We start from the raw sequence: 23,035 nt of genomic DNA, 5'->3' as shown, positions 1-23,035 counted from the left end.
TACACCAAGCCAGCCAGCCAGCCACCCGTACACCAAGCCGAGAGACACCAGCCAGCCAGCCATCCGTACACCGAGCCGAGAGAGACACCAGCCAGCCAGCCACCCATACACTGCCGAGAGACACCAGCCAGCCACCCGTACACCAAGCCGAGAGAGACACCAGCCAGCCAGCCACCCGTACACCAAGCCGAGAGAGACACCAGCCAGCCAGCCACCCGTACACCGAGCCAGCCAGTCACCCATACACCAAGCCGAGAGAGACACCAGCCAGCCAGCCACCCGTACACCAAGCCGAGAGACACCAGCCAGCCAGCCACCTGTACACCAAGCCGAGAGAGACACCAGCGAGCCAGCCACCCGTACACCAAGCCGAGAGAGACACCAGCCAGCCAGCCACCCGTACACCGAGCCAGCCAGCCACCAATACACCAAGCCGAGAGAGACACCAGCCAGCCAGCCACCCGTACACCAAGCCGAGAGAGACACCAGCCACCCAGCCACCCGTACACCGAGCCGAGAGAGACACCAGCCAGCCAGCCACCCGTACACCGAGCCAGCCAGTCACCCATACACCAAGCCGAGAGAGACACCAGCCAGCCAGCCACCCGTACACCAAGCCGAGAGAGACACCAGCCAGCCAGCCACCCGTACACCAAGCCGAGAGAGACACCAGCCAGCCAGCCACCCGTACACCAAGCCGAGAGAGACACCAGCCAGCCAGCCACCCGTACACCAAGCCGAGAGAGACACCGAGCCAGCCAGCCACCCATACACCAAGCCGAGAGAGACACCAGCGAGCCAGCCACCCGTACACCAAGCCGAGAGACACCAGCCAGCCAGCCACCCGTACACCGAGCCAGCCAGCCACCCATACACTGGCCGAGAGAGACACCAGCCAGCCAGCCACCCGTACACCAAGACGAGAGACACCAGCCAGCCAGCCACCCGTACACCAAGCTGAGAGACACCAGCCAGCCAGCCACCCGTACACCGAGCCAGCCAGTCACCCATACACCAAGCCGAGAGAGACACCAGCGAGCCAGCCACCCGTACACCAAGCCGAGAGAGACACCAGCCAGCCAGCCACCCGTACACCAAGCCGAGAGAGACACCAGCCAGCCAGCCACCCGTACACCAAGCCGAGAGACACCAGCGAGCCAGCCACCTGTACACCAAGCCGAGAGACACCAGCCAGCCAGCCACCCGTACACCAAGCCGAGAGAGACACCAGCCAGCCAGCCACCCGTACACCAAGCCGAGAGAGACACCAGCGAGCCAGCCACCCGTGCACCAAGCCGAGAGAGAGATACCAGCCAGCCAGCCACCCGCACACCGCCGAGAGACACCAGCCAGCCAGCCACCCGTACACCAAGCCGAGAGAGACACCAGCGAGCCAGCCACCCGTACACCAAGCCGAGAGAGACCAGCCAGCCAGCCACCCGTACACCGAGCCAGCCAGCCACCAATACACCAAGCCGAGAGAGACACCAGCCAGCCAGCCACCCGTACACCAAGCCGAGAGAGACACCAGCCAACCAGCCACCCGTACACCGAGCCGAGAGAGACACCAGCCAGCCAGCCACCTGTACACCGAGCCAGCCAGTCACCCATACACCAAGCCGAGAGAGACACCAGCCAGCCAGCCACCCGTACACCAAGCCGAGAGAGACACCAGCCAGCCAGCCACCCGTACACCAAGCCGAGAGAGACACCAGCCAGCCAGCCACCCGTACACCAAGCCGAGAGAGACACCAGCCAGCCAGCCACCCGTACACCAAGCCGAGAGAGACACCGAGCCAGCCAGCCACCCATACACCAAGCCGAGAGAGACACCAGCCAGCGAGCCAGCCACCCGTACACCAAGCCGAGAGAGACACCAGCCAGCCAGCCACCCGTACACCGAGCCAGCCAGCCACCCATACACCAAGCCGAGAGAGACACCAGCCAGCCAGCCACCCGTACACCAAGACGAGAGAGACACCAGCCAGCCAGCCACCCGTACACCAAGCCGAGAGAGACACCAGCCAGCCAGCCACCCGTACACCGAGCCAGCCAGTCACCCATACACCAAGCCGAGAGAGACACCAGCGAGCCAGCCACCCGTACACCAAGCCGAGAGAGACACCAGCCAGCCAGCCACCCGTACACCAAGCCGAGAGAGACACCAGCCAGCCAGCCACCCGTACACCAAGCCGAGAGAGACACCAGCGAGCCAGCCACCCGTACACCAAGCCGAGAGAGACACCAGCCAGCCAGCCACCCGTACACCAAGCCGAGAGAGACACCAGCCAGCCAGCCACCCGTACACCAAGCCGAGAGAGACACCAGCGAGCCAGCCACCCGTGCACCAAGCCGAGAGAGATACCAGCCAGCCAGCCACCCGTACACCAAGCCGGGAGAGACACCAGCCAGCCAGCCACCCGTACACCAAGCCGAGAGAGACACACGCACACGTACTGCGTCTCGTCCGCCTACAGCGATCGGAGGAGCAACCACCCCCGAGGCGACCCGAGCCTTTTTCCCAACCGACCCCATGCTCTCTTAAAAGACAATATTTCAGAAACTATTCAACCGATTTTCATCAAATTTTGCATGCACCTCAGTAGTAGTATACACTATGGGGCTACGGGATTAGGGACTTCCCAAGGACTCAATTTTAAAACTTTAGGGGGGTGGGGGGGGGACCTGGTCCCGTAGGCCCATAGGGTATACTACTCCACCACATATAATGGCCTGTAAAAAGAACTGATACCACAATCTGAGAGTATTACAGGCCTTTTCATGAGCCCAAGACATCATTCTAACTGAAAATAGTGTCAAACAGAATCAGTACTGGGGAGGTTACTAAATCTTATTTCTAGGCCTCTTTTGAGATGCTCCCCCTGGACTAGTATCTACGGTCTAACCGCACAGCAATTAGTCCACTTCGGAGTAGAGTTTCATCGTATACGTAATGAACACAAGCATGTAAGTTTCGCGACATGGATGTATTGACCCTACCCCCTGTCGTACACGCGGTGAGGTTTTATGTTTATTTTCCCTCATGTTCGTCGATGAAGTGATGCGTTCAATACCTGCTGGTGTGTTTAGTGTTGGACATACACGTTGGCGCCTGGAGAACTCAGTGGGTGGAGGCTAGGACAGGTGGGCTGTGTAAGCGGGTATGTGTAACGGTTTTACAATCACAGATCATATTGATCTGGAAGTTTCTATACTTTAGTGAACAGCAACTGTGACACTCTGGACTTGTTGGTTTCAGATTTAAGTACGGTCGAACTTGGAGCATTGGAAGGGAGAGTGCCATGTTGGATGTCAGACACTGTGTGCTTGTATGTGTGATGCTCACACGTGCTTTCGGCACAAACACGTGCATGGAGGAGAGGGTCAAGGATACGAAGCTACTGGGCCACATGTTCCTGGTACTGGAAGCACCGCGTGAAGAGACGTGTTTCCAAGTATGTCTGAGAAGCAGCAGATGTTTGTCCGTCAATTGGGAGGCGGCCGTACGACGTTGTGAGCTGAACTCGGTGTCAGGACAACATAACGACAGGGTGAACGTCTCCGGCGCTGTGTACATGCAGGTCAACATGCCGTCGTGTCAGGTATGTCAGTCCATATACTGTGTCACACCATGCTGTTTGTCAATATACTGTGTCACACAACGCTGTCTGTCCATATACTGTGTCATACAACGTTGTCTGTCAATATACTGTGTCGTGTCACACAACGTTGTCTGTCCATATACTGTGTCACACAACGTTGTCTGTCCATATACTGTGTCACACAACGTTGTCTGTCAATATACTGTGTCACACAACGTTGTAAACACCTATACATTCTCACACAACGCTCTTTGTCCATATACTGTGTCACACAACGTTGTCTGTCCATATACTGTGTCACACAACGTTGTCTGTCAATATACTGTGTCACACAACGTTGTCTGTCAATATACTGTGTCACACAACGTTGTCTGTCAATATACTGTGTCACACAACGTTGTAAACACCTATACATTCTCACACAACGCTCTCTGTCCATATACTGTGTCACACATCTTTGTAAACACCTATACATTCTCACACAACGTTCTCTGTCCATATACTGTGTCACACATTCCACAACTTATATCAAACTGCGTGTCTGAATACGGGACTGTGTACCCCGACACTGGCACCTTGGTCACATCAATCATTGGATTCCCTTGTTCACCCTACTAGCCCCTGATATGTAACTGGAAAGAAACACACACACGCACATACACATAAACATAAACACACATCAACATACATAAACACAGACACACGCACATACACATAAACATAAACACACATCAACATACATAAACACACACACACGTACATACACATAAACATAAACACACATCAACATAAATAAACACAGACACACGCACATACACATAAACATAAACACACATCAACATACATAAACACACATACACGCACATACACATAAACATAAACACACATCAACATACATAAACACACTCACACATAAACATAAACATACTCACATGTGTATGTGCAGTAAACTTGGACAAAGTACTGTGACTATGTGTCCAGTACACCCAGCTGTGAATGGGTACCTCGTAAGTATGGGGGACGGTGGGGTAGCCTAGTGGTTAAAGCGTTAGCTCGTCACGCCGAAGACCCGGGTTCGAATCCCCACATGGGTACAATTTGTGAAGCCCATTTCTGGTGTCCCACGCCGTGATGTTGCTGGAATATTGCTTAAAACGGCGTAAAACCAAATTCAGTCAGTCAGTCAGTCGTAAGTATGGGAAAGCCACACTAACTCGGTGCACCTATGTATGTATGTGTGTTTGTGTATGTATGTATGTATGTATGTATGTATGTATGTATGTATGTATGTATGTATGTATGTATGTATGTATGTATGTATGTATGTATGTATGTATGTATGTATGTATGTATGTATGTATGTATGTATGTATGTATGTATGTATGTATGTATGTATGTATGTATGTATGTATGTATGTATGTATGTATGTATGTATGTATGTATGTATGTATGTATGTATGTATGTATGTATGTATGTATGTATGTATGTATGTATGTATGTGTGTTTGTGTAAGAACATTCCTGAATTATGACAGTCACATTAAAACACATACACAGATGAAAATGACTGTCCCTCTACCCACTCTCACACAGGTAACATCTATACAAGTCTATACCTCTACCCGCTGTCACATACTGGTAACATCTATACAAGACTGTCCCTCTACCCACTGTCACACAGGTAACATCTATACAAGTCTATCCCTCTACCCACTGTCACACTGGTAACATCTATACAAGACTGTCCCTCTACCCACTGTCACACTGGTAACATCTATACAAGACTGTCCCTCTACCCACTGTCACACTGGTAACATCTATACAAGACTGTCCCTCTACCCACTGTCACACTGGTAACATCTATACAAGACTGTCCCTCTACCCACAGTCACACTGGTAACATCTATACAAGACTGTCCCTCTACCCACTGTCACACACGTAACATCTATACAAGTCTATCCCTCTACCCACTGTCACACACGGAACATCTATACAAGTCTATCACTCTACCCACAGTCACACACGTAACATCTATACAAGACTGTCCCTCTACCCACTGTCACACAGGTAACATCTATACAAGTCTATCCTTCTACCCACAGTCACACTGGTAACATCTATACAAGACTGTCCCTCTACCCACTGTCACACTGGTAACATCTATACAAGACTGTCCCTCTACTCACTGTCACACACGTAACATCTATACAAGTCTATCCTCTACCCACAGTCACACACGTAACATCTATACAAGACTGTCCCTCTACCCACTGTCACACACGTAACATCTATACAAGTCTATCCCTCTACCCACTGTCACACACGTAACATCTATACAAGACTGTCCTCTACTCACTGTCACACACGTAACATCTATACAAGTCTATCCCTCTACCCACAGTCACACACGTAACATCTATACAAGACTGTCCCTCTACCCACTGTCACACTGGTAACATCTATACAAGTCTATCCCTCTACCCACTGTCACACACGTAACATCTATACAAGACTGTCCCTCTACCCACAGTCACACTGGTAACATCTATACAAGTCTATCCCTCTACCCACTGTCACACTGGTAACATCTATACAAGACTGTCCCTCTACCCACTGTCACACTGGTAACATCTATACAAGACTGTCCCTCTACCCACTGTCACACTGGTAACATCTATACAAGACTGTCCTCTACCCACTGTCACACTGGTAACATCTATACAAGACTGTCCCTCTACCCACTGTCACACTGGTAACATCTATACAAGACTGTCCCTCTACCCACTGTCACACACGTAACATCTATACAAGTCTATCCCTCTACCCACTGTCACACACGGAACATCTATACAAGTCTATCCCTCTACCCACAGTCACACACGTAACATCTATACAAGACTGTCCCTCTACCCACTGTCACACAGGTAACATCTATACAAGTCTATCCTTCTACCCACTGTCACACTGGTAACATCTATACAAGACTGTCCCTCTACCCACTGTCACACTGGTAACATCTATACAAGACTGTCCCTCTACCCACTGTCACACACGTAACATCTATACAAGTCTATCTCTACCCACAGTCACACACGTACCCACTGTCCCTCTACCCACTGTCACACACGTAACATCTATACAAGTCTATCCCTCTACCCACTGTCACACACGTAACATCTATACAAGACTGTCCCTCTACCCACTGTCACACACGTAACATCTATACAAGTCTATCCCTCTACCCACTGTCACACTGGTAACATCTATACAAGTCTATCCCTCTACCCACTGTCACACTGGTAACATCTATACAAGACTCCCTCTACCCACTGTCACACACGTAACATCTATACAAGGTCCTCTACCCACACACTGGTAACATCTATACAAGACTGTCCCTCTACCCACTGTCACACTGGTAACATCTATACAAGACTGTCCCTCTACCCACTGTCACACTGGTAACATCTATACAAGACTGTCCCTCTACCCACTGTCACACTGGTAACATCTATACAAGACTGTCCTCTACCACTGTCACACTGGTAACATCTATACAAGACTGTCCCTCTACCCACTGTCACACTGGTAACATCTATACAAGACTGTCCCTCTACCCACTGTCACACTGGTAACATCTATACAAGTCTATCCCTCTACCCACAGTCACACACGTAACATCTATACAAGACTGTCCTCTCTACCCACTGTCACACTGGTAACATCTATACAAGACTGTCCCTCTACCCACTGTCACACACGTAACATCTATACAAGACTATCCCTCTACCCACTGTCACACTGGTAACATCTATACAAGACTGTCCCTCTACCCACTGTCACACTGGTAACATCTATACAAGTCTATCCCTCTACCCACTGTCACACACGTAACATCTATACAAGTCTATCCCTCTACCCACTGTCACACACGTAACATCTATACAAGACTGTCCCTCTACCCACAGTCACACTGGTAACATCTATACAAGACTGTCCCTCTACTCACTGTCACACACGTAACATCTATACAAGTCTATCCCTCTACCCACAGTCACACACGTAACATCTATACAAGACTGTCCCTCTACCCACTGTCACACACGGTAACATCTATACAAGTCTATCCCTCTACCCACTGTCACACACGTAACATCTATACAAGACTGTCTCTCTACCCACTGTCACACACGTAACATCTATACAAGTCTATCCCTCTACCCACAGTCACACACGTAACATCTATACAAGACTGTCCCTCTACCCACTGTCACACACGTAACATCTATACAAGTCTATCCCTCTACCCACTGTCACACACGTAACATCTATACAAGACTGTCCCTCTACCCACTGTCACACTGGTAACATCTATACAAGTCTATCCCTCTACCCACTGTCACACTGGTAACATCTATACAAGACTGTCCCTCTACCCACTCTACCCACTGTCACACTGTCACACTGTAACATCTATACAAGACTATCCCTCTACCCACTGTCACACTGGTAACATCTATACAAGACTGTCCTCTACCCACTGTCACACACGGTAACATCTATACAAGACTATCCCTCTACCCACAGTCACACACGTAACATCTATACAAGACTGTCCCTCTACCCACTGTCACACTGGTAACATCTATACAAGTCTATCCCTCTACCCACTGTCACACACGTAACATCTATACAAGACTGTCCCTCTACCCTATACAAGGTAACATCTATCCCTCTCCTCTACCCACTGTCACACACTGGTAACATCTATACAAGTCTATCCCTCTACCCACTGTCACACTGGTAACATCTATACAAGACTGTCCCTCTACCCACTGTCACACACGTAACATCTATACAAGTCTATCCCTCTACCCACAGTCACACACGTAACATCTATACAAGACTGTCCCTCTACCCACTGTCACACTGGTAACATCTATACAAGACTATCCCTCTACCCACTGTCACACACGTAACATCTATACAAGACTGTCCCTCTACCCACTGTCACACTGGTAAGATCTCTATACACCCACTGTCCCACTGGTAACATACCCACTGTCACACACTGTAACATCTCTATACAAGACTGTCCCTCTACCCACTGTCACACACGGTAACATCTATACAAGTCTATCCCTCTACCCACTGTCACACTGGTAACATCTATACAAGACTGTCCCTCTACCCACTGTCACACTGGTAACATCTATACAAGACTGTCCCTCTACCCACTGTCACACTGGTAACATCTATACAAGACTATCCCTCTACCCACTGTCACACAGGTAACATCTATACAAGACTGTCCTCTACCCACTGTCACACTGGTAACATCTATACAAGACTCTCCCTCTACCCACTGTCACACTGGTAACATCTATACAAGACTGTCCCTCTACCCACTGTCACACTGGTAACATCTATACAAGACTGTCCCTCTACCCACTGTCACACTGGTAACATCTATACAAGACTGTCCCTCTACCCACTGTCACACACGTAACATCTATACAAGACTCCCTCCTCTACCCACTACCTGGTAACATCTATACAAGACTGTCCCTCTACCCACTGTCACACTGGTAACATCTATACAAGTCTATCCCTCTACCCACAGTCACACACGTAACATCTATACAAGACTGTCCCTCTACCCACTGTCACACTGGTAACATCTATACAAGACTGTCTCTCTACAAAATGTCCCTCTGGTAACATCTATACAAGAATGTTCCCTAACACTTATGTACTTAGCTTGTACATTCTATACCATCCTACACCTGCATTCGCTCACGTGCTCAATTATCCATGACCGACTATAACATTTTGGTCATTCAGAAAGGACCGATTTTTTTTCTGGTAATGTAGAAACTGAATATCTAATCAGAGACACTGAGCTAAGCTTCAAGTTTCCTGGTCCTGGTATATTAAATAGTCACGCCTACTGCATTAGGGAATTGCTTTGAAGTACAGATATACTCTTTGTTCTCTATCGACACGCCATGATTTATTTAAAAGACTTTTTCGGTATCTGAAAATTGCGTCACTGCTATCGGTATGCATGAGTGAGTGAATTTAGTTTTCCGCCGCTTTTTCCGCAACATTCCAGCAATATCACAGCGGGGGACACAAGAAATCGGCTTCACACATTATCTACTGAGTCAAAAAAGAAACAAGAGATGGTAAGATGGTTAAATTGTTGTTATTTCAATGCTGAGATCTGTGTGATGTACTCGATACACTGACAGTGCCATAATCAGTTCCATTAGGCTACACCGCCGTTCCAAAACATGGGTATACAGAATGTCAAGTCACAAGAATAAAAATGCGAAATTTCTCAGTTCAATATCGTGTATGGCCGCCCCGCGCATTCACCACTGCCAAACACATTCTCTTCATCGACTGCCTGATGCTTGTGAACATGTGGTCGGGGATTCTGCGCCATTGCTCTTGCAAGGCAGCGCCAAGTTCCTGCAAATTCTGAGGTTGGTTCCTAAGACCACGAAGCCTTCTCCCAAGTGCATCCCAAACGTGCTCTATTTGGATTAAGGTCAGGGGACCTCGATGGACAGTCCATGACGTTGATTCCAGCGTTTTGATGGAAATTTCGTATCAACATCGCGGTATGCGGCCGAGCATTATCATGCTGGAACTGTAGACCTGGGCCATGAGCCGCCATGAAAGGAACGAGTTCAGGGGTGAGCACCTGGTCGCGGTAAGCAACAGCTGTAAGGTTTCCACGGATGACCAGAAGTCGGGAACGGTTGTTCCCACAGAAAGCACCCCACACCATGCAACTTCCGCCCCCGAATCTGTCGACTTCCTGTACACAACATTGGGCATACAGTTCGCGACGTCGTCTCCAGACTCTATGCCTGCCATCCGCGAATCTGAGGGTAAACCTGGATTCATCGCTAAAGACGACTCGATTCCAATCTCTCTGGGTCCATCAGAGGTGACGCTCGGCCCACAGCAGACGTTGACTGTGATGAAACGGCGTCAATATTGGCCCACGATATGGACGTCGAGAATGGAGATTGGCAGCCCGCAACCGATTTCGAATTAATGGTCTGTGAGGACAGTCGACCTCTAAAAATCTCAGCCTTGGTTCGTGTAGCCGGCAGAAATCTGTCACGTAGGTGACGTGGGACGATTTGAAGGTCTTCTGCTCGTGACGTCACACGTGGACGACCCGACCTTGGGCGATCAGAAGTGGTGCCAGTTTGTTGTAGACGACCTCGCACGTCATACACAGTACGACGGCTGCATCCCATTGCTCTTGCGACGTCAATAACTGATCTTCCCGCTTGCAACATGCCAACGGCACGTTCACGTTGCACATTTGTCAATCGTGGCATTTCAAGTACCGTTAGAACTGTGGTTTAAAAGTGTGTTTTTTCAATTCTTGAGGCCAATGCAAACACGTGCATATGAAGAAAACTTCGATGCAAACATCACGTGGACGACTGCACGTGCAAAACCTGATTTGGCACTAACGTCATTTGCACGACGAATGGATGGGTTTGAGTGGTATTTGCTAACGTTTTTCTAGAGTCGAAAGATAGGGATCCCATTTCGGATACATAGATGTATCATCAGAGAAAAATTATTTATTATTTTTAAAATTACATTTTGTGAAGTTTCTTTTTTGATTCAGTATAATTATGAAGGAAATCAAACCCGGATCTAAGGTGTGTCGAGCGGACGCTTTAACCACTGGACTACCTCACCGCCCCCGATATGCATGACGTCATCAACATGTGTTTATGTTGCAGGTGTTGGGGCACGTGTGTGGACATCGTTCATGTGACCCGACAGAGTTCTGCGTGACGGTGCGAGGGGGTGCTGGCTACTTGTGTGTCACCACTGGTACGTCTGTCTGTTTGTTTTACCATATTCTTGTCGCGGCCATGACACTCTGTTAGGCTCCATGACGTACCATGACGCTCTGTGAGGCTCCATGGCACTTCATGACGCTCTGTGATGCTCCCTGACGTACCATGACGCTCTGTGAAGCTCAATGACGTAGCATGACGCTCAGTGATACTCCATGACATACCATGACGCTCTGTGAGGCTCAATGACGTACCATGTCGCTCTGTGAGGCTCCGTGACGTACCATGACGCTCTGTTATACTCCAATACGTACCATGACGCTCTGTGAAGCTTCATGACGTACCATGTCGCTGTGTGAGGCTCCGTGACATACCATGACGCTCTGTGATGCCCAATGACGTACCATGATCCTCTGTGAAGCTTCATGACGTACCATGACGCTCTGTGAGGCTCCATGACGTACCATGACGCTCTGTGAATCTCCATGACATACCATGACGCTTTGTGAGGCTCCACGACGTACAATGACCCTCTGTCAGGCTCCATGACGCTCTGTAAGGCTCCATGACGTGCCATGACGCTGTGTGAAGCTCAATGATGTACAATGACGCTCTGCGAATCTCCATGACATACCATGACGCTTTGTGAGGCTCCGTGACGTACCATGACGCTCTGTGAGGCTCCATGACGTACCATGACGCTCTGTGAATCTCCATGAAGTACCATGACGCTCTGTGAGGCTCCATGACATACCATGACGCTCTGTGAGGCTCCATGACGTACCATGACGCTTTGTGAGGGTCAATGATGTACCATGACGCTCTGTGAATCTCCATGACGTACCATGACGCTTTGTGAGGCTCCATGACGTACCATGACGCTCTGTGAGGCTCCGTGACGTACCATGACGCTCTGTGATGCTCCATGACGTACCATGACGCTCTGTGAGGCTCCATGACGTACCATGACGCTCTGTGAATCTCCATGACGTACCATGACGCTCTGTGAAGCTCAATGACGTACCATGACGCTCTGTGAGGCTCCATGACATACCATGACGCTCTGTGAGGCTCCATGACGTACCATGACGCTCTGTGAGGCTCCGTGACGTACCATGACGCTCTGTGATGCTCCATGACGTACCATGACGCTCTGACGCACCATGACGCTCTGCTCCGTGACGTACCATGACGCTCTGTGAATCTCCATGACGTACCATGACGCTCTGTGAGGCTCCATGACGTACCATGACGCTCTGTGAGGCTCCGTGACGTACCATGACGCTCTTTGAATCTCCATTACATACCATGACGCTTTGTGAGGCTCCATGAAGTACCATGATGCTCTGTGAATCTCGATGACATACCATGACGCTTTGTGAGGCTCCATGACGTACCATGACGCGGTGTGAGGCTCAATGATGAACCATGATGCTCTGCGTATCTCCATAACATACCATGACGCTCTGTGATGCTCAGTGACGTACCATGATGACGTACCATGACGCGTCTGTGACGCTCCGTGACGTATGGCATGACGCTCTGTGATGCTCCCTGACGTACCATGTCGCTCTGTGAGGCTCCATGACGTACCATGACGCTCTGTGATACTCCATGACGTACCATGACGCTCTGTGAAGCTCCATGACGTACCATGACGCTCTGTGAGGCTCCGTGACGTACCATGACGCTCTGTGAGGCTCCATGACGTACCATGACGCTCTGTGAGGCTCCATGACGTACCATGACGCTCTGTGAGGCTCCATGACGTACCATGACGCTCTGTGAGGCTCCATGACGTACCATGACGCTCTGTGAGGCTCCATGACGTACCATGACGCTCTGTGAATCTCCATGACGTACCATGACGCTCTGTGAGGCTCCATGACGTACCATGACGCTCTGTGAGGCTCCATGACGTACCATGACGCTCTGTGAGGCTCCATGATGTACCATGACGCTCTGTGAATCTCCATGACGTACCATGACGCTTTGTGAGGCTCCGTGACGTACCATGACGCTCAGTGAGGCTCCATGACGTACCATGACGCTCTGTGAATCTCCCTGACGTACCATGACGCTCTGTGAAGCTCCATGACGTACCATGACGCTCTGTGAGGCTCCATGACGTACCATGACGCTTTGTGAGGCTCAATGATGTACCATGACGCTCTGTTAATCTCCATGACATACCATGACGCTCTGTGAGGCTCCATGACGTACCATGACGCTCTGTGAGGCTCCATGACGTACCATGACGCTCTGTGAGGCTCAATGATGTACCATGACGCTCTGTGAGGCTCAATGACGTACCATGACGCTCTGTTAGGCTCTATGACGTACCATGACGCTCTGTTATGCTAATTGTCGTACCATGACGCTCTCTGATGCCCCATGTCGTACCATGACGCTCTGTGATGCTCTATGAAGTACCGTGACGCTCTGTGATGCTCCATGACGTACCATGACGCTCTGTTAGGCTCCATGACGTACCATGACGCTCTGTGATGCTCCATGACGTACCATGACGCTCTGTGATGCTCCATGACGTACCATGACGCTCTGTGAGGCTCCGTGACGTACCATGACGCTCTGTGAGGCTCCTTGACGTACCATGACGCTCTGTGACGCTCCGTGACGTACCATGACGCTCTGTGAGGCTCCATGACGTACCATGACGCTCTGACGCTGTGAGGCTCCATGACGTACCATGACGCTCTGATGACGTACCATGACGTACCATGATGCTCTGTGAGGCTCCATGACGTACCATGACGCTCTGTGAGGCTCCGTGACGTACCATGACGCTCTGTGAGGCTCCATGACGTACCATGACGCTCTGTGAGGCTCCATGACGTACCATGACGCTCTGTGAGGCTCCGTGACGTACCATGACGCTCTGTGAGGCTCCGTGACGTACCATGACGCTCTGTGAGGCTCCGTGACGTACCATGACGCTCTGTTAGGCTCCATGACGTACCATGACGCTCTGTGAGGCTCAATGACGTACCATGACGCTCTGTAAGGCTCCATGTCGTATCATGACGCTCTGTGATGCTCCATGACGTGCCGTGATGCTCTGTGAGGCTCCATGACGTACCATGACGCTTTGTGAGGCTCCATGTCGTACCATGATGCTCTGTGAGGCTCCACTTCGTACCATGACGCTCTGTGAGGCTCCATGACGTACCATGACGCTCTGTGAGGCTCCATGACGTACCATGACGCTCTGTGACGTACCATGACGCTCTGTGACGTACCGTGACGCTCTGTGATGCTCAATGACGTACCATGCCGCTCTGTGAGGCTCCGTGACGTACCATGACGCTCTGTGAGGCTCCGTGACGTACCATGATGCTCTGTGAGGCTCTGTGACGTGCCATGACGCTCCGTGAGGCTCTGTGACATACCATGACGCTCTTTGATGCTCCATGAAGTACCATGCCGCTCTGTGAGGATCCATGACGTACCATGACGCTCTGTTAGGCTCATTGACGTACCATGACCCTCTGTTAGGCTCATTGTCGTACCATGACGCTCTGTGATGCCCCATCACGTACCATGACGCTCTGTTAGGCTCCATGACGTACCATGACGCTCTGTTAGGCTCATTGTCGTACCATGACGCTCTGTGATGCCCCATGTCGTACCATGACGCTCTGTGACGCTCTATGACGTACCATAAAGCTCTGTAAGGCTCCATGACGCTCTGTGAGGCTCCATCACTTACCTTGACGTAGCTTGACGCACCTCTGTGAGGTCTGTTGTGACCTACACACCGCATGTCCTAATGGACAGGAGAACCTGTTGGAAAACTCTAACCGAAATACGGTCAGTTTGTCCCAATTCTTGCAAGGCCTTTGATAGATTCAACTACTGTCGCTCTCGTCTTCCCAGCACATCCCAAATGTGTTCGATCATATTCATGTATGGAGAACACGAAGGTCAGTAAGTGACAACACCCGGGGTTGAGTTCGAGGTTGAAGTGGCAACACCCGGGGTTGAGTTCGAGGTTGAACTGCAGTATAGGGTGTAGGGATATCGTGTTGTAATGTCAACCCAGGACCATGTTCTGATACTGTGTGACAGTGGGTTTCCCGTGGACTACAAGTAATGGAAGTCGACTGTTCGCACAAAGTGCTCCTCAAACCTTATACTGCCCCTCCCAAACACTGCGTGGGGAATCGAAAGCGGATCTTCGGCGTGACGAGCCAACGCTCTAACCACTAGACTACCCCACAAGACCTTAAGTAATTATGCACCGGCTGATGGGTGGACGACTGATCAGAACACATACATCCCCGCAGTCATTACTGTATAATACTAGGCAAACTGGCACATTACAATGTCAGCCTACCAGGTACCCATTTACTGTTGTGTTAGCATAATTCGAACAAGGTTACTTCCCTAGGAAACATGTAATATGTGTTACAGTGTGGTGCTGAAAACGATCACCCAGCCAACTCCTCTCCGCCGCCAACATTGCTGGATTATGGCCACACAAGGCTACAGACAATCGCAACCTGTAAACCATTCAGACTGGTTTATTATTTCAAGAACTTATTATGTGTAGGCTGGGGTATCTGACATACAATGGTGACAGCAATTTAAATTTATGTCTACAAGCTTTATAACGTAGAAAGTGTAAGCTAACAACTAACCTTTACACATGATTGTATTCTCTTCCTAGATTCACTAGCAGCAACAGCTACATCATCATCCACATCTACTACAACGCCAACGACAACTAAAACAACAATGGCAACAACAACGTCTACACCAGCGCCTACTACGACATCCACTACAACACCAGCAGCAGGGCAAGCTACAACGTCTACAACGACGAATACCACGACGCCTACTACAACACCAGCAACAACACCTACCACAACGCTTACAACAACGCCTACATCAACATCTACTACGACGACTACTACAACGCCTATAACAACGCCAACAGCACCTACTACGACGACTACTACCACGCCTGCAAATCCAACAACATCTACTACAACGCCTTCAACAACGCCAACAACACCTACTACAACGCCTACTACAACGCCTACAACAACGCCAACAACAACACCTACTACAACGCCTACAACAACGCCTACAACAACACCTACAACAACGCCTACTACAACGCCTACAACAACGCCTACTACAACGCCTACAACAACGCCTACTACAACGCCTACAACAACGCCTACAACAACACCTACTACAACGCCTACAACAACGCCAACAACAACACCTACTACAACGCCTACAACAACGCCTACTACAACGCCTACAACAACGCCTACTACAACGCCTACAACAACGCCTACAACAACACCTACAACAACACCTACTACAACGCCTACAACAACGCCTACAACAACGCCAACAACAACACCTACTACAACGCCTACAACAACGCCTACAACAACGCCAACAACAACACCTACTACAACGCCTACAACAACACCTACTACAACGCCTACAACAACATCTACTACGACGACTACTACCACGCCTACAACAACACCAACAACCACAACAACTACTACCACAACCACAACTACTACCACAACTACGACATTACCGTGTATGTCATCTATTTCAAGTTTCCACCAATTCCCAATAACTGCACCGATGTGAAAAATTACGGCGAAGGTCCGTTCTGTTGATTGTCAGGAACATGCCACTGGCAACCATGTCGAGTAGCCCCGACAAATGCACCCGTGACGATCCGGGTTAGAGAATGGGTCTCCAGTGTCATGCATGTTCTCAACTTGGTTGTGTAGATCGATGCCCGTTCTGTTGCCCACTGGATTGTCTGGTCCAGATTGGATTATTTACAGACCACCGTCAGTTGCCTGGAATATTGCTGAGTGCGGCGTAAGACAACAAACAAACAAAACAACACCGACAGTATGTGCGGTGACAGTGACAGCCACGTCCAGTGTTCTGCCAGTACATACGATATCGGTAACAGTGACAGCCACGTGCAGTGTGCTGCCAGTACATACGATATCGGTGACAGTGACAGCCACGTGCAGTGTGCTTGCCTATCGGTGACTGACAGCCACGTGCAGTGTGCTGCCAGTACATACGATATCGGTAACAGTGACAGCCACGTGCAGTGTGCTGCCAGTACATACGATATCGGTGACAGTGACAGCCACGTGCAGTGTGCTGCCAGTACATACTATATCGGTGACAGTGACAGCCACGTGCAGTGTGCTGCCAGTACATACGATATCGTTGACAGTGACAGCCACGTGCAGTGTGCTGCCAGTACATACGATATCGGTGACAGTGACAGCCACGTGCAGTGTGCTGCCAGTACATACGATATCGGTAACAGTGAGAGCCACGTCCAGTGTGCTGCCAGTACATACGATATCGGTAACAGTGAGAGCCACGTCCAGTGTGCTGCCAGTACATACGATATCGGTAACAGTGACAGCCACGTCCAGTGTGCCAGTACATACGCCAGTACATACGATATCGCTTCCGAGTAATATACGAAGCAGCGTCCAGTGTGCTGCCAATACGATATCGGTAACAGTGACAGTCCAGTCCTTGCCAGTACATACGATATCGGTAACAGTGACAGCCACGTCCAGTGGGCTTACATACGATGATGTGTGGGCTGCCAGTACAAATATCTGAAGCAGCGTTAAACAAAGTTCCTTCACTCCTAATTCTGATGTGTAAAATCTCTTGCTTCTTTTTGATAGCGTCATCTTTGTAACCTCCTCCTGAAAACGTTTTCTTGATAATGTCATCGTAATAACATCTTCATCCTGCCTTCTCCTGTTGCTGCAGACACGTATCAGGGATGCTACGGGCAGGCAAACAAAGACCGTCTCCTACCAACCGACGACGACATCAGTAGCAACTCAATGACCATCCCCATGTGCTCCGCCCACTGCCAGACTCTCAACAAACCCTACATCGCCCTCCACGTGAGTTTCCTACACTTAGTTAAATTACGCACAGTAATACCAATGCCTGCTGTAGTCGACCAGAACAATACAGTGGACTGCGTAATTTACTGAGGGTACCAACCTACAAATGCTCTTCAACTCTACGAACAGACCATCAACTGTCCTCAACTGTACGGAGAGACCTACAACTGGTCTTCAACTGTACGGACAGACTTACAACTGGTCTTCAACAGTACGGACAGACATACAACTGGACTTCAACTGTACGGACAGACTTACAACTGAACTCAACTGTTCGGACAGACTTACAACTGGTCCTCAACTGTACGGACAGACCCAAAACTGTCCTCAACTGTACGGACAGACTTACGAATGGTCTTCAACTCTACGAACAGACCTAAAGCTGTCCTCAACTGTACGGACAGACCTAAAACTGTCCTCAACTGTGCGAACAGACCTACAACTGGTCCTCGACTGTACGAACAGACCTACAACTGGTCCTCGACTGTACGAACAGACCTTCAACTGTCCTCAACTGTACGGAGAGACCTACAACTGGTCTTCAACAGTACGGAGCGACCTTCAACTGGTCTTCAACAGTACGGACAGACATACAACTGGTCTTCAACTGTACGGACAATCTTATAACTGTCATTTCAGCAATATTTGTCAGATTTTTCTTATTGACAAGTTCCTTCATAAGTCCCCAAACATTTTCTATTGGATTTAGGTCAGGGTTATAGCTTGGCCAATCTAATAATGTCATATTTTGGGTCCGAAACCAGGCCTGTGAATGCTTTGAACGATGTTTTGGGTCGTTGTCCTGCTGGAAGATCAAAAACTTTCCATAGAACACGTGAGCAGATGGAAGTAAATGTCCCTCGAGAATATCTGTGTACCGCTCACTGTTCATATTCCCTTCAAATACACAGATATGCCACCCCACGCGTTAAATTTCGGACTGTTCTTTGGGCGCTGATACAAAGGTTTTTCAGTTTGTTTGGTCCAGAATTTCAGTGTATTAGGAAACAGCCACACAGAACTTTCATCAGAGAAAATCACATTGTCCCTGTTAAACTTTTTTATGCTGCAACCGCCAGTTCAACCTTCGCTCCTTTTGTCCAGGTTTCATGATCGGTGATGGAATTCCTCGACTTTTCTGCCAACCCATTGCATGCAGCTCAGTTCTAATTGTCTCCTTACAGACAGCCACATGTTCCTCTATCAATCATATCAAGCCTTAAGTTTCCAAAACTCCTTCGTTTGTTTTTAGAAACAAGAATACCAAGCCGCCTCCTGTCACCGACAGTCAATTTTCTGGGCCTACCTGCGCCTCCCTGGTGCTCAATGCCATATCCATTTACAATATTTTTCGAAACACGATAAACAGTGGACAAAGGGATGCCTGTTCTACATTAAATCACTTTAGCTGATCTGATGTCCTTGTTATAATACTCTAAAATCAACTTCTCTTCTCTAAATCATCCATACTGAGGATCACTGAAAATGTCGTCTGCTAGCAAGGGCGATCACTCTTCACAACCTCATGAAAAAGGATTAACGGAGTTGTCTCTCTTGAATCAAACCAAGCACTTGATAACTGGTCAAGGTTGTTTATACTAGAAATCCAATTAAACATATTCCTAAAATTCTCAATAATGTCTGGTCATACTATATATACAAGGATTTACAGGAAGCCAGAGAAGTACATGTATATACAATGAATAAGAGAGGACCGATCAAAAGCAGTTATAAAAATAATGATAATAGGGATAAAGTAAAGCCAGTTGACACAAACAATGAGGACCATGATGGAGTATAGTTATGGCGTATAGTGATGGGGTATAGTGATGGGGTACAGTGATGGGGTACAGTCATGATGTATAGTGACGGGGTACAGTGATGTGGTATAGTGATGTAGTACAGTGACGGGGTACAGCGACGGGTACAGTGATGGGGTACAGTGAGGGGTACAGTGAAGGGTACAGTGAAAGGGGTACCGTGGTGGGGTACAGTGACGGGGTACAGTGACGGGTACAGTGATGGGGTACAGTGAGGGGTACATTGACAGGGTACCGTGGTGGGGTACATTGACAGGATACAGTGATGGGGTACAGTGACGGGTACAGTGATGGGGTACAGTGATGGGGTACAGTGACGGGTACAGTGATGGGGTACAGTGACGGGTACAGTGATGGGGTACAGTGACAGGATACAGTGATGGGGTACAGTGATGGGGTACAGTGACGGGTACAGTGATGATGGGGTACAGTGATGGGGTGGGGTACAGTGATGGGGTACAGTGATGGGGTACAGTGATGGGGATGGGGTACAGTGACGGGTACAGTGATGGGGTACAGTGAGGGGTACAGTGATGGGTACAGTGATGGGGTACAGTGACAGGATAAAGTGATGGGGTACAGTGATGGGGTACAGTGACGGGTACAGTGATGGGGTACAGTGATGGATGAGGTACAGTGACGGGTACAGTGATGGGGTATACAGTGATGGGGTAGGTACAGTAACGGGTACAGTGATGGGGTACAGTGACGGGGTACAGTGACAGTGACGGGGTACAGTGATGGGGTACAGTGAGGGGTACAGTGATGGGGTACTGTGGTGGGGTACAGTGACAGGATACAGTGATGGGGTACAGTGACGGGTACAGTGATGGGGTACAGTGACAGGACACAGTGATGGGGTACAGTGATGGGGAACAGGGATATGGTACAGTGACGGGTACAGTGACGGGGTACAGTGACGGGTACAGCGATGAGGATGAATGACGGGGTACAGTGACAGGATACTGTGATTGGTACAGTGATGTCATACAGTAATGGAGTACAGTGACAGGGTACAGTGATGGGGTCCAGTGATGGGGTACAGTGACCGTATTCAGTGTAGTGGTACAGTGATGGAGTACAGTGACAGGATACAGTGACGGGGTACAGTGACCGTATACAGTGATGTGGTACAGTGACGGGGTACAGTGATGAGGTGCAGTGACAGGGTACAGTGACTTTATACAGTGGTGTGGTACAGTGACGGGATAAAGTATTGGGGTACAGTGACGGGATACAGTGATAGGGTACAGTGATGGGGCACAGTGATGTGGTATAGTGATGGGTTACAGTGATGGGGTACAGTGAAAGGATACAGTGACGGGTACAGTTACGGGGCAAAGTGATGGGGCACAGTGACTGGGTACAGTGATGGGTACAGTGACGGGGTACATTGATGGGTACAGTGATGGGCTAAATGACTGGTAAAGTGATTGGGTACAGTGATGGGGTACAGTTACGGGGTACAGTGGCACTGTACAGTGACGGGTACAGTGACGTGGTACAGTGATGGGGTACAGTGACGGGGTACATTGATGGGTTCAGTGATGGGGCTAAATGACTGGGTAAAGTGATTGGGTACAGTGACGGGGTACAGTGATGGGGTACAGTGACGGGTACAGTGATGGGGTACAGTGATTGGGTACAGTGATGGGGTACAGTGATGTGGTACAGTGTTTGAGTACTGTGACAGGGTACAGTGACTGGTACAGTGATGGGGTACAGTGACGGAGTACCGTGGTGGGGTACAGTGACAGGGTACAGTGATGGGGAACAGTGATGGGATACAGTGATGGAGTACAGTGAAAGGATACAGTGACGGGTACAATTATGGGGAAAAGTGATGGGTACAGTGATGGGGTACAGGGATGGGGTACAGTGACTGGGTACAGTGACGGGGTGCATTGATGGGTACAGTGATGGGTTCAATAACGGGGTAAAGTGATGGGGTTTAGTGACGGGGTACAGTGACGGGGTACAGTGATGGGGTACAGTGATGGGGTACAGTGACGAGGTACAGTGACGGGGTACAGTGACGGGGTACAGTTATGGGGGTATAATAAACCAGATGCACCATGTCATATTCTGTCTGTGCACATTTTTTGGTCTGGTGCTGGTCTGATTTTACGGCTGATTTTGCCACGTTCTGGGATGTTTTACTGAATTCGTCCACGTGACATGAATCACGTTTAATAAGCCCATTAGCAATTTGTCAGTGGTGGTTACCATGGTAACATGAACAGGTGCGGACTGTATTTGACAGACAGCCAACTAGAGTGTATCATGATGATCCTACCATGTTTTGTCAGCAAGGTACAAGCCACAGTGATCAATTTCCAAAAGGGTCTTTCAGTGACACAGATCACTTACCCCCTGCGTCCTGAATATCGCCCACATCGTTGGTAGGTTAAAACTTGAGTCTGAAAACAACTTTGCTACATTTCTACTTATGCTGTTTCCAGAAAGGCAAGGACTGTTCGTGTGGCACTACGCTGGACACCGGAGGACACAGCTTGCTGGCGGACTCATCGTGTAGCAAGGCGTGTTTCGGCGACAGCAGCACGTTCTGCGGCGCCACCTGGAAAGTCTCGGTGTACAAGAATGAGTAATTAAAGAACAGCATCCGTGGAAATCCGTTATAGGATATGAATGTTATAGACACTCATCAACTCTACCCCAGGGCCTAGATTTTCGAAACTGTCTTGGCGCTAAGATAATCGTAAGTACCATAGCTTAACATTAACATTAACATTACCAAGCTATGGTACTTACGACTATCTTAGCGGTAAGACAGTTACGAAAATCTAGGC

The 23,035-nt window shown here is 49.2% G+C and overlaps 1 protein-coding gene across 1 annotated transcript; it reads left to right on the top strand.

Moving 5' to 3' along the window:
- The first annotated feature begins 2,912 nt into the window (after nt 1-2,912).
- Nucleotides 2,913-22,944, top strand: LOC124276017. The gene is made up of 5 exons (XM_046711659.1): nt 2,913-2,967; nt 3,260-3,602; nt 11,387-11,480; nt 18,263-18,402; nt 22,688-22,944. The coding sequence occupies exons 1-5, from the start codon at nt 2,954-2,956 to the stop codon at nt 22,832-22,834; spliced, it is 738 nt and encodes a 245-aa protein (XP_046567615.1). The 5' UTR covers nt 2,913-2,953; the 3' UTR covers nt 22,835-22,944.
- The last annotated feature ends 91 nt before the right edge of the window (nt 22,945-23,035 follow it).

This window comes from Haliotis rubra, unplaced genomic scaffold (assembly GCF_003918875.1).
Source record: "Haliotis rubra isolate DU_JTF1 unplaced genomic scaffold, ASM391887v1 Scf2047, whole genome shotgun sequence".
NCBI classification, from domain to species: Eukaryota; Metazoa; Mollusca; class Gastropoda; order Lepetellida; family Haliotidae; genus Haliotis; species Haliotis rubra.
The sequence above is the reverse complement of the archived record's forward strand: the minus strand, read 5'-3'. Positions and strand labels throughout refer to the sequence as shown.

What these genes read in the sequence shown, in the direction of transcription:
- LOC124276017 (XM_046711659.1), top strand. An exon ending in TCAACATGCCGTCGTGTCAG is followed by an intron (nt 3,603 to 11,386) that starts GTATGTCAGTCC and finishes TTTATGTTGCAG; the next exon opens with GTGTTGGGGCACGTGTGTGG. An exon ending in AACCCTACATCGCCCTCCAC is followed by an intron (nt 18,403 to 22,687) that starts GTGAGTTTCCTA and finishes TGCTGTTTCCAG; the next exon opens with AAAGGCAAGGACTGTTCGTG.